General features: G+C 47.8%; 1 protein-coding gene across 4 annotated transcripts in view; it reads left to right on the top strand.

Moving 5' to 3' along the window:
• The first annotated feature begins 881 nt into the window (after window positions 1–881).
• pcif1 (phosphorylated CTD interacting factor 1) overlaps window positions 882–12,812 on the top strand; it is a 13,335-nt gene continuing 1,404 nt past the window's right edge. The window contains exons 1-16 of one of the 4 annotated variants that reach the window (XM_073467795.1): window positions 882–981; window positions 3,060–3,218; window positions 3,311–3,435; window positions 3,983–4,108; window positions 4,217–4,350; window positions 4,977–5,131; window positions 6,030–6,177; window positions 6,273–6,356; window positions 6,437–6,536; window positions 8,366–8,525; window positions 8,657–8,826; window positions 9,672–9,758; window positions 9,869–10,053; window positions 10,424–10,517; window positions 10,710–10,885; window positions 11,304–12,812. The exon at window positions 11,304–12,812 is cut by the window's right edge and continues 1,404 nt beyond it. In XM_073467795.1, coding sequence (XP_073323896.1) covers window positions 3,092–3,218; window positions 3,311–3,435; window positions 3,983–4,108; window positions 4,217–4,350; window positions 4,977–5,131; window positions 6,030–6,177; window positions 6,273–6,356; window positions 6,437–6,536; window positions 8,366–8,525; window positions 8,657–8,826; window positions 9,672–9,758; window positions 9,869–10,053; window positions 10,424–10,517; window positions 10,710–10,885; window positions 11,304–11,658 — 2,226 coding nt within the window. In that variant the 5' untranslated portion in view covers window positions 882–981; window positions 3,060–3,091 and the 3' untranslated portion in view covers window positions 11,659–12,812. Of the gene's footprint in view, window positions 982–2,867; window positions 2,927–3,059; window positions 3,219–3,310; window positions 3,436–3,982; window positions 4,109–4,216; window positions 4,351–4,976; window positions 5,132–6,029; window positions 6,178–6,272; window positions 6,357–6,436; window positions 6,537–8,365; window positions 8,526–8,656; window positions 8,827–9,671; window positions 9,759–9,868; window positions 10,054–10,423; window positions 10,518–10,709; window positions 10,886–11,303 lie in introns of those variants that run through there. The other 3 variants (XM_073467796.1, XM_073467797.1, XM_073467798.1) reach the window with 3 other exon arrangements.

Raw genomic sequence — 12,812 nt, 5'->3', positions numbered from 1 at the left:
TTAGGAACATAGAAATCAAAGAAATGAGAGTTGAGATGGTGTCAATGACAAATTCTCATTACATTAGATGTACACTTTTGAATTTGGAAAATCTCTCAGAATTAAATTTCTCAGAACATGTTCGGTACCGGCCCACAGACGGGTCAGTGATGTCTGTGAGGGAAGAGAAACCTGCAGGTCTGAAACTAAAGAAAGTGTCTCACTTCACATTTAAAAACTCTGTTATCATATTAATGATGTCACATCTTTAATGTCGGTATTTTTGGACAGAATTTTTTTTATCTAAATCTTCCATACGACTGTTACAACATGGTGATACACAACTATTGTTGTGTTTGAAACAGATTTGACCAATCAGAGGGCATCAACAACACGTGAGTGTCTTTACACATCGGTTCTGACAGAAGAAAGAATTCTGTTTGGTTTTATAACTCAAATGTTTCGGTTCTGTATTAGAGACGACTGGACCAGTGTTGTAACTGACTGGATGAATTGTAGCTTCAGGTTTACAACAAACATCTTTAATGTCTCCATGAAACAATACTTTTAACGTTAAACAGTTAAAGTTGATTGTTGTACAGCAGCTGATCAAACTACTGACTCACAGACAGGCCTGCTGCTCTGTAGCTTTCATCAGAGAAACATGTCTGTGGACTTTTTGTGGCTCATTCACAGATTTTATCACTCTGATAAAAAATGTATGTTTGACTTTATTGGTGAAGTGAAGCTTCCTGCGGCGGGAAGCTGGGAGTCGATCAGCAAAGTTATCGAACACCTGACATGTTCTCAGCTTGTTTGACCTTTCCAACATGGCGGCGTGTTCGGGACATCTCCAAACAGGAAGCGTGGCAACCGCTGCGCCTGCGCAGTGACTCACCCCGGGTCCCTGTAAAGATGTCTGAGCAGGCGGGGAGGGAGCGGAGCGGAGGACCCGAAACAAACGGACAAAACCCGCGACTCTCCGCAACTTAATCGTTTAAGGTAAGGTCAGGCGGCCCCGCAGAGCCGCACCGACGGCACCGACACACTGCGGAAGGTTTCGGCCTTCAGATGAACCGACCTAATGGCTCACAGGGCGGCTGAATTTGCAGTAAAGGGCATAAATATTGTGCAGGACGCGCAGCGCTGTGGCAGGGGCGTGTCCGCCATCTTGTCTGAGAAGTGGCGCCTAAACAGCAGCTGTCGCTCTGAGCGGAGACCGAGTGGGCCGCGCAAAATGGCCGGTAATGACGGGATCTAAAGGCGGCTCGTTGTCCTTTCGGTGTTTTTAAACCACTTAAGCCCGGTTTGGCCCCGCTGTGGACCGGTACCGTCAGCCGCTGTGTCCGTGTCTTCTGCCCGGGCTCCGGAGGAGCAGCCGCAGCTTTTTGTTGTCCTCCCCCCTCTCCCCCTCTTCCCTCCTCCCCCTCTTCTCCTCCTCCGTGTTTGTTTGGAAAGACTGCGGTGCGCATGCGTGTAACCATAGCGCTGCTTTCTGCGTATGAAAAAGAAACATGGAGAATGAATTTAATGTTGAGCCGAAGCTTTGCTCTCCACGAGACACAGACACGCTCCTGTCTGCTGCGCGTCGATTGTTGTGATCAGATGAAAACTCTGATATTAATCTTCCGTTTGCCGCCATCCGCCTTCAAACCGCCACATTCAGACGGCTCGTGATCAACAGCTCGGGCCGGACCTGCGTGTTGTCACCGGGCTGACGCTCACCTGTCCGGCACTCACCTGTCCGACACTCACCTGTCCGACCAGCACAGCGCCAACTTTATACTGGTTCTGTCATTGTTGGGTTATTGATCAGTCTGTCTATAACATGTGATCAGTCAAAGCTGACGTCACACAGATTCAGATTTCTGTGAAAGAAAAACAAAGTGAGAAACTGGAGAGAGATGATGTTTGTTACCTTTGTTTGAAAAATGAATCAGCGATTAAAATAAAAAAAGCTTCTGTCAATCAACAAATTGATCAAAGTGTTTGAGCTGTAGTTTAATTTGTCACAATAATTATAAGCAGATGTCATTAAATGCTACAACAGACTTTCTCATCAAACCATCAGACTTCTGTCATTCAACAAAGAAACCAGGAGAAATGACACGATGAGAACTTGTGACTGTCTCAGAGACAGATCCGGTCGGTCTGATGAACAGATCCGGTCGGTCTGATGGACAGATCCGGTCGGTCCGATGGACAGATCCGGTCGGTCCGATGGACAGATCCGGTCGGTCCGATGAACAGATCCGGTCGGTCTGATGGACAGATCCGGTCGGTCTGATGAACAGATCCGGTCGGTCTGATGGACAGATCCGGTCGGTCCGATGGACAGATCCGGTCGGTCCGATGGACAGATCCGGTCGGTCCGATGAACAGATCCGGTCGGTCCGATGAACAGATCCGGTCGGTCTGATGAACACGCTGTCAGCAGGTAGAACCAGCTGTTCCTTCATCTCAGCTGTGTGATGATCCATTGATGGGCAAAAAAGCCAGAAATGTCCCTGTTCAGGTTTCTTCAGCGCGTCACTTTCAGAATCAGAATCCTTTTATTGTCATTGCACAAGCGTACAACGAAATTCTAGCAGCATCCGAGTATTTCACACAACAAAAAATAGAGTAAAAAGTACAAGGCAAGTAGTGCAATGTGAGTATAAAAAATGAATAAATATGTGCAGTGGTGCAGGTTGTAAGTATGGAAATGTGAGAGTATAAATAAGTACAGTAAAATAGTCTTTACAATTATTGCACATTGTCCTTCGTGTGTGTGTGTGTGTGTGTGTGTGTGTGTGTGTGTGTGTGTGTGTGTGCGCGTGCGTGTGTGTCAATGTCAGTGCCCGTCTGTGTTCAGTGCAGTGATGGCTTGAATGAAGCTGTTCCCGAGTCTGTTTGTTCTGGTTTTGATGGACCTGTAGCGCCTGCCAGAGGGCAACAGGTCGAACAGGTGATGTGCAGGATGGGTGCCGTCTCTTGTGATTGCCTCAGCTCTGCTGTCTGACATGTCTGACATCTGCTGTGTTGTAAACACACAGCACCAATGTTTTATTTTTAAAGTTAAAGTGTGTCTTCCTGTCCAGGCAGGTCGATGTCATTCTGACGAGCAGCTGAGATGTCCAATGACAGTCAGGGATCGGTGAAGGGGGAGGCGACCATGATGCCGTCTCCCTCTGTCCCCGCCTCCTCTCAGGGACCGCCCCTTTCTCCGTCCAGCACCTCCAAACCACCTGAGCTCCCAGGTACACCTGTCTCTACACTTGTCAGTCTGTACACCTGTCTGTCTGCCTGTCTGTCTCTGACCTGTCTGTCTCTCTGCCTGTCTGTCTCTCAGATGAACTGGTCCAGGCTGGATGGTCTAAGTGCTGGTCTCGGAGGGAGAACCGACCGTATTATTTCAACAGATTCACCAATCAGAGCCTGTGGGAGGTGCCAGTGCTGGGACAGCATGATGTCATTGTGAGTAATGTCACTGTTTCCTTTCAGATGACGAACAAACATGCTGACATGTGGCTGGTAGTCGGGGCAGAAGGTGTGCTCCTGTTAGAGGAGACATGCTGCCAGTCAGTGTGGTAGAGGGCGAGGGCGAGTGATCGAGAGGACCGTTTGGTAACGTTAACACGAGCTGGAGTCGTTTTGACACGGAGAGCTGCTGAAACCAAACACAGGATGAACAGAAGAACCACGATGAGCTAAACGTCCAGCGAGCCCCCACGAAGAGTGCCAGGCTTTAGAGCCAGTTTTCATAGTGGCCAAACTGTGTAACTACATCATCATGTGACACACTGCTTCCCAAAAAGACTTTGTCGATCGATCAATCAATCAATCAATCAATAATCAATCAATATTTGTATAGCGTCAGTTCACAACAAACTTTCCATATTGAGTCAGTGGAGCATCAGATTGAATAGAGAGCACCACTTGTGTTTCACCTCATTCAGCTGTTTTTGTCTTAATGATTAACCTGTCTGTCTCTACCTGTCTGTCTGTCTGTACCTGTCTGTAGTCTGATCCTTTAGGCCTGAATGCAGCTCCTGCAGAGGGCGGAGACAGTAACCTTGGTAATGGTCAGAGGAAGAGGAGGGGCTCTGAGGAGCAGGGGGCGGGGCCTAACAGTTTAAAACGCGCCAAGGTAAACACTGTCCACCTATGACTGAACTCAACTGTGGTCATGTGATCACGTTTGACTTTACAAATAATCTGACAAGCTGTTTGTGTGTGTGTGTGTGTGTGTTTGCAGGTGGAGCCCACCACGCCCATTTCTCCGAGCACGCCCGGGGTCAAACCCTGGATCTCCGCCCCGGAGGACAAACAGGCCCCACCAGCCACGCCTACTACTCCCAGCCCTGCCCCCGCGCCGTACAGGCCAGCTGTGTGAGTACTGAGGCTCAGCCTTGCTTCACTCTGACCCAGTGGCCACTTGCGGTATTGCAGCTCTAAATTCCCCTGCGGCCCAAAAATCATTTTCCTCACAGAGCTCCATTATAAAAGAGACGTCTGCCAAACTGCTGACACCAAGAACTTCAGACGAGGTCCATTATGACTCTATCCTGAATTTTTGATCGATGCAGGTTTTATTTTCATAACACTTCCAATAAGCTGAGAAAAGCGATTTAAAAAGCCGTGACGTCATCACAGTGTAAAGTCTACGGGCCAAGCGGGAACTGGTGGGCGGGGCCAGCAGGGGAAACTCTACTGCGCATATTCAAAGAGCCGCATAACCAGGAAGTAAACACGGAAGCCACAAAACTATTTTTTGGCTTACACACAAGGCGAGCAGTTGTTATTGGTTTGAATGGGCACCATATTTTTATCTGGTATCTAGTTCTTCTGTATAAACCTATATGCCACGCCCCCTCAGTTAGCATCTTTAGCTTGTCTCTTAGCGGCAGGTTGAACAGTCTGTTGTTGTTCTGCTCCTGTTTCTTTTATGTCTTCTGTCACTCACGTTCACCTGGTGTGTTGGTGAAAGGTGAAAATGGAATCTGTCTTGTTTCCAGGATCTACTGGGATCTGGATGTTCAGACCAACGCTGTCATCAGAGAGCGCCCTCCCACCAACCACCTGCCCCCCCACCCTGAGATCGAGCTGCAGAGAGCTCAGCTGGTCACCAAACTGAGGCAACACTACCACGAACTGTGTCACCAGAGAGAAGGTACCACACCTGGACTCACACCACACCTGGCAGTAGATAGCAGAAATACAAGAAGTCGACATTCACAGAAAGCGGCTAATCAAAAATGGACAAAGAGATGGAGCGAGTCAGTTAAACATACTCAACAAGCTGGAAGTTAACAAGCTAGCTAAGGCTAATGAGCTAGCTGTGTTCACACTTGACCCAAACAGACAGGATAGATAGATAGATACTTTATTGATCCCGAGGGAAATTCAAGGTCTCCAGTAGCTTATAAACAACATACTCATACAACATAAACAGGATGATAAAATATCTACATGAATGTAAAAAGAAATGTATAAGCATGAGACGCTTGCAGTGGCAGGGCAGGGACTGACCCTGTGATTCAGTGTGCATTGTAATACCTCACTGTATGTTAGCTGTAGGATAGCTCTGCTTGACTCCAGGCTCTGACCACAGCGGTCTCCTCCAGCAGTTGTCTGCTGGTTAGTGATAACATAGTCGCTCATTAATACAAAACACTGATAGATATCCTTGAAATATTTATAAAACTGTTAACATGGCACTGAAACACACTGGAAACTCTTTACATGTTGTTCAGAAACAAATATTTTAATTTTATCACAGAGGACACAGTTTGAACCCAAAGATCTGTCAGGTTGAGCTTCTTATTGTGAGGATACGGTGGTTGGACTGAGCCTTCAACCACAGTAGCAGGCTCAGATTCTAGAATGACTAGAAAGAAGGAGCGCCATCTTGTGGCAATTAAAAATAAATCAGTACTGTACGTTTTCAACTCTTCATGACTCTCATGAGGATATTCATGATAATTCTGATTATGAACTTGTTGTTTTCTCATGATGAAATCTTATATTGTTCAATCTCTTCTCTGCCGGTGTGTCTTTGTGTGGTTCAGGTATTGATCCGCCCCGGGAGTCGTTCAACCGTTGGCTGCTGGAGAGGAAAGTGATTGATAAAGGTCATGACCCCTTACTGCCAAGTGACTGTGACCCCGTCATCTCCCCGTCCATGTTCAGAGAGGTTATGAACGACATCCCCATCAGGTACCTGTCTGGACCTGGACTGGACAGTATCAATGAAATGAATGCCTTGGTTATTATCTGTATTGATTATCGATTAATATCTGTGTGTCTGTCAGGTTGTCACGTATAAAGTACAAAGAGGAGGCCCGCAAGCTGCTCTTTAAATATGCTGAAGCTGCGAAGAAGATGATTGACTCCAGGTAGGTCCAATCAGAGTTTGATCCTGCTGAGGTCATCAGCTGATGGGCGTGCTCTAACCTGTGATGTGTGACCTCTGTAGGAACGCGAGTCCAGAGAGCAGGAAGGTGGTGAAGTGGAACGCTGAAGACACCATGAGCTGGCTGCGCCGAGATCACTCTGCCAGCAAGGAGGACTACATGGTAACCTGTGACCTTTAACTTCTGCTGACCTTTAGCCACTGCTGACCTTTGGCCTCTGCTGGCCTTTAGCCACTGCTGACCTTTGGCCTCTGCTGGCCTTTAGCCACTGCTGACCTTTGGCCTCTGCTGACCTTTAGATTACATACAAAGTCAATAAAAAGATATGAATAGGCAGGACTTTGGGTCGGGCGGCACAAGTACATGTTAGTGATTCAAATTTCATTGTTGGAGTTACTGGTGGAGAAAGTGAATGTGGATGTCTGCTGCAAAAGAGGAAATATTGAGAGGAACGCCTGTTCTCTGTGTGTTGCTGCCTGTTAGACCGAGGGCAGGGCTGGGTTAACACAATGTGTGTGAGTCTAGGATCGAAGGGTCGAATCAAGACTCTGTGAGAACCAGAGCTTTACAGTTCTCAATGTTCTGTTGAAGAGGCATCCTGTTCCTTATTGTCCGGTGACTGGACATCTGTTAGGGGACGCTGTGGAGGAGGACGGTCTGACCGTCTCCTCAGTCTGACCGGGACATGGCTGTCAGTTTTACAAGATAAACAATAGGTCATTCCTGCTGTGGGTGTTCCCTGCTGTTGGTTGATCATGTTGGAAGTGTTGTCAAGTGTCGTGCATGTTACAAAAAGACCAAGGTAAATAAGATCAAACAAGAGAGGCACAGTTGAGGAGCAGCTCTTGACCCAGCAGTCCTCCCCAACACCATTGTTTCTTCAACTATAACACTGAGGATGAATCACTGATGTCATCGGAGACCTCCACAGTGTCGAGGTGTCGGAGATGGATGAACTTCAGCCTGTCTCTGTTGGACACCTCTCAGGGACAGAACCTGTGGACTGGAGGGTGAGCTCTGACTCTCAGGGTATTCCTGCTCAGTCTGACTGACAGGGCTGTTGTTGGACCTCAGGTTCAGGGGAACTGATGTGGATCCAGCCCTGGGCCTGGATCAGTTGGCTGTCCAGTCTTTGTGTGCTCTGTGGACTTGGAGAAGGTTTATGACAGGGTTGCTCTGGGTATAAGGCACAGTCTTGTACCAGTACTGTTACTTTGAGTCCATCTGTCCTTGTTAGAGCTGCGTGTGCTTTCTGAGAAGTCAAACAGGTTCTCAGTGGGTGTTGGACTGCGTGGATGATGTGGTTCAGCTGGCTCAATTGAGATCCAGGACATGGACACTGATCCTGAAGACCTCAGATATCATGTTGGAAGGACTCAGACACACCAAACAATGGCTGATGAAGAGCGACAGTGTCTCTGCAAAAAGGCTGCACTCGAACACACCACAAAGACTACAGGCACCTGCCAACCATCTCGAATGTTTGTACCAGCATGAGAGGAAATACCTCTCCATACCACCAGGTGGTGGTAGTCTGTAGTCATCATTTAAAAAGGGAAACCAGAAGGCATCAGACGTACAAACTGTTGTTATGATAAAGCTGCCTTTGCCTATCGTCGCCTACTAGCGCCACCACAATAGCTAGAGCGACAGATGCTCACCGATGGCTCGACATTGCCGACATCGGTCTGGTGTGTCAGGGCCTTTAGCTGACATGGTTCACAGATCTGATCCAGGTGCATCCCTGGAGGTTTTGCTGGTTCATCCAGCTCGGAGGACACTCCAGGACAGACTCACAAAACACGAGAGACTTCATCAGGCCTTGTAACACGTCAGGATCCTCCAGGAAGAGCTGAAGATGTGACTCATGTTGGACTGCTGCTGCCATGACAACCTGAACCCCACATTAAATGAACAGATGAAGTCAGTTACATGTTATGTAACTGTGTGTGTGTGTGTGTGTGTGTGTGTGTGTGTGTGTGTGTGTGTAGGACCGTCTGGAGCACCTGAGACAGCAGTGTGGACCTCATGTCACCGCTGTGGCCAAAGACTCTGTGGAAGGAATCTGCTCCAAGATCTACCAGCTGTCTGCAGAATACAGCCGCCGCCTGAGACAAACACACCTGAGCCTGCTGCAGGACCCCCCCACAGGTACACACACACACCTGACCCTGCTACAGGACCCCCCCCCCCCCCCCCCCCCCAACACACACAGGTACACACACATACCTGAGCCTGCTGCAGTGTAGTTGATGTGTATACTGTGTGTTGTGTGTGTTCAGATGCGTGTGCGTCCCCTCCGCAGTCCCGGTTGGTCTACTGTTACCCGGTGCGTCTGGCGCTGCCGTCTCCTCCTCTTCCTCGAGTTGAGCTGCACTTTGAGAATGACGTGGCGTGTCTGCGCTTCAGAGGAGAGATGGTCAAAGTCAACAGAGGACACTTCAGCAAACTGGTCAGTACTCACAGCAGTAATCTGATTACTCACAGGTACTGCAGTCTTTATGGCAGTACTCTGACAACTAGTTCACACCTGCCATCCATGTCAGTCTGAGTGACCGCCTGTGATGTGATGTCTCTTCCTGCTCTACATGAAACAAACCCGTCCATCACTTGGACAGACAGACTCCATGTTTCTACTCAAAGACAGAAAGAAGTTCATGTTGAACATTTGCTGAATTTACAAGAAGGAACAAATAAGTCAGAATCAGTCAGAGACAGAGTTTCACACAGTTTATAAAGTGTCTCCAACTCAACAACTCACTAAACTGACACATTTGTTAAGGGAGTCTGGGGACAAAGAAGTAGCCTATACTGGTTACTGTTTAGTGTATCTGTAAAATGTGACATGTTTAGCATCAATAAAATGTTTCTTCTTTCATAAATTGAGTGTAAATGGTGAAATCAGTGTAAACAGTGTGTTCAAACAGCTGCTACATGTTGGCAGGTCAGACTTTAGCACTTTAGACACAGAAGCAGACAGGCTGGTGCAGCCATGCTGCCACAAACTGACACTTTTTACAAGGAAACAAACAACTTACTGTTTTCATTTAATGCTGAATTTACAAGAAGGAGACAATGATTCAGAGTCTGTTGCAGCCGTTTCACAAAGTTTGTTCAGTTTCTCCTCAGCTCGTACGTGTCATCACATATAAAACAGGTGAAATTCAGACTAAAATCCTCTTTGTTGTCCTGGTTTTTCTCTGCTGCTGACTGTAGTTAACGGTGTTTAATGTCACCTGATCAGGTGACAGGTGGTCTTTAGCTCACCTGTCCACCTGTCTCTGTGTTTGTGTCCAGGAGCTGTTGTACAGGTACAGCTGTATAGACGATCCTCGCTTTGAGAAGTTCCTGTCCAGAGTCTGGTGCCTCCTCAAGAGATACCAGGTCAGCTGACTCTGTTAACCAATCAGGGTTTACCTGACCTCACCTGACACTGTGAGTTAACCAGGTGTGTGTGTGTGTGTGTGTGTGTGTGTGTGTGTGTGTGTGTCCAGGTGATGTTTGGCAGCGGGGCTAACGAGGGGACGGGCCTGCAAGGGGCTCTGCCTGTGTCAGTGTTTGAGGCGTTGAACCGACAGTTTGGAGTTTCCTTCGAGTGTTTCGCTTCACCACTCAACTGCTACTTCAAACAGTTTAGCTCCGCCTTCCCCGACATCGATGGCTTCTTCGGATCCAGAGGGTGAGACAGGTGTTCACACACCTATACACACTGCAGGACCTGTTCACCTGCATTCACCTGCTCAGATACAGACAGTACAGTGCGTACGGTACTGTGCAGCACAATTCATATGCAAGTATAATGTAATGCAAGCAGTTTCCCCTCTGGGATCAATAAAGTATTTCTGATTCTGATATAATGATACTCAGTTTGACTGTAGCACCACCTAGTGTTAGCATCACAGCACACACTGTGGAGGACACACACGTAATAGTGTAATACCACACTGTGTGTACTGATGTGTGTGCTATTACAGTATTTATTATTAGTATGAGTATACATTAGACTCCTGTGTGTGTGTGTGTGTGTGTGTGTGTGTGTGTGTGTTCAGGCCGTTCCTGTCTTTCTGTCCGGTCAGCGGCTCTTTTGAAGCCAACCCTCCATTCTGTGAAGAACTGATGGACGCCATGGTGACGCACTTTGAGGTAAGTCCTGTATGTGGTGTTCTGTTCTGGTCTGAACCAGTTTATAGATATCAGTATACAGATTGTGACAGCAGCTGTAGGTTCAAACAGGAAGTCAGAGGAGCATCAGCAGACTGTACAGGTGTGTATTGTGTATACAGGTGATTATATTGCTGTGTGTGTGTGTGTGTGCGTGTGCGTGTGCGTGTGTAGGAGCTGTTGGATCAGTCCTCAGAGCCTCTTTCCTTCATCGTCTTTGTCCCTGAGTGGCGAGACCCGGTGACCCCGGCTCTGACCCGCATGGAGGGAAGTCGATTTCTGCGTCACCAGCTGAGCGTCCCGCCCTACGAGCACGAGTATCGCTCTGGGAGCCAACACATCTGCAAGAGGTACTTATACTGCACTGATACTACACTATACTACACTATACTGATGCCACACTGATACCACAAAGTACCACACTGATACCACACTGATACCACACTGTACTATACTGATGCCACACTGTACTTCACTGATGCCACACTGTACCACACTGTACTACACTGATACCACACTGTACCACAAAGTACCACACTGATACCACACTGATACCACACTGTACCACACTGTACTACACTGATGCCACACTGTACCACACTGATACCATACTGATACTACACTGTACCGCACTGATACCATGCTTGTACTCATAGTAGTATTCTTACTGTATTTAAATGGTCCTATGTTTGTCCCTGTCTGTACTGTAGTAGTATCCTCATACTACACAGTACTACAGTAACTCTGTGTATCTGTGGTTACTTTCAGAGATGAGATGTACTACAGAGCAGTACACGGTACTTCAGTACTCTTCCTTCAGAACGACGCAGGCTTTGCGAAGTGGGCTCCGACTCCGGAGCGTCTGGCCGAGCTGTCAGCGGCGTACCGGCCCTCCCCCTCAAACCCCTCCTCCTTGTCCTCTCCTGGCCCTGCCCACACCGCTCCTGGAGAAAGAGACTCCACCCCTAAAGCGGCTGATAGGCCGCAGAGTGCTGTGATGTCACCGGGAAGCCATGACAACAACAACAACAACAGCAACAACAGCAGCAGCAGCAGCAGCAGCAACAGCAACAGCAACAGCAGCAGCAGCAGCAGTCCTCGAGACAAGATGGCCGCTGTGTAGATGGGGCAGGGCTTATAATGTGACTCCGCCCCCTCACCTGTTGGAAAGCTGTTTACATTTCTCTGTTTTAGTTCGTTCTGATCATCGTCTCGTCCCTTCAGATTGTCCCTCACCAGCACCTGTAGCACACCTCCGCTTCTGTCAACACACCCACAATGCCGCTCTGCAGGGGGCGGGGCCAGAGTGTATCCCCTCCGTTGGCCTTCACTGTGCCCCCTGTCACATAAGCTCTTCTAATTGTTCTGACATCACAGGAGTTGCGGCTCCTGTTGCTTAGCAACAAGCTGACAGAAGATGAAGTAGGCAGCGACATGTTGGAGCTCCAGCAATAAAAACTTCTCATTCACCTGTGATGTCACCTGTGATGTCACTATTCCTCACTGGAGGACTTGTGATTGGTCCCCACACCGACAGGGCTTGGTGATTGGTTGACAAGGCAGCTATCGTTTCTATTGGACTTTCTTTCCCTCTTCAGGCTCCGCCTTCTCAGGACAGCCTGGCCAATAGTGTGCGTCCTTCAGGTGGACTATGGGAAACTGAGTATTCAGCAGGCAGGAGGAGGTGGAGCCTTCAGTGAGGTCATATGTACTGGTGGAAGGAGGCGTGGCCATGAGGACAGACGACTGGTTAGGTCCTGTCAGACTTCCTGTGCTGTCATAATGAAACAGGAAGTGTGATCAGAGACGAGACAAGTGAAGGGAGGGGCTTGCTTCAAAGGTGGAGCTGCTGGTCGTCCATGTCGGATCAGAGTGTGAGGAGTCTTATGATGTTCCTGCTGTCTCTCTCACACACACACACACACACAGACACACACACACACACACACACACACACACACACACACTCTGTATCTTCTCATCTCGGATCATCTGAAGTTTTGACTTTTTCTTGTAACAACACAAGTTTTATAAATATCGTCCGTCTTTTCCTCGTGCAGTGTTTTATTGTATTATTATAACTTGGCTCATTATGACATATTTAGTTTTTTGTGATTTTATGATTTTTTCCTCTAAATATTAAAACTTTTATCTTTAAATCTTTTAATGTATTTAGTCAAACTATTATTTCTTCATTTGCCCGACAATAAACATACGAACACGATTTTAAAAATTCTTAAAAACAAGAATTCAGCAGGATGAGAAACGCTGCAGCGA

The sequence above is a fragment of the Pagrus major genome, chromosome 6, assembly GCF_040436345.1.
Source record: "Pagrus major chromosome 6, Pma_NU_1.0".
NCBI classification, from domain to species: Eukaryota; Metazoa; Chordata; class Actinopteri; order Spariformes; family Sparidae; genus Pagrus; species Pagrus major.
The sequence above is the reverse complement of the archived record's forward strand: the minus strand, read 5'-3'. Positions and strand labels throughout refer to the sequence as shown.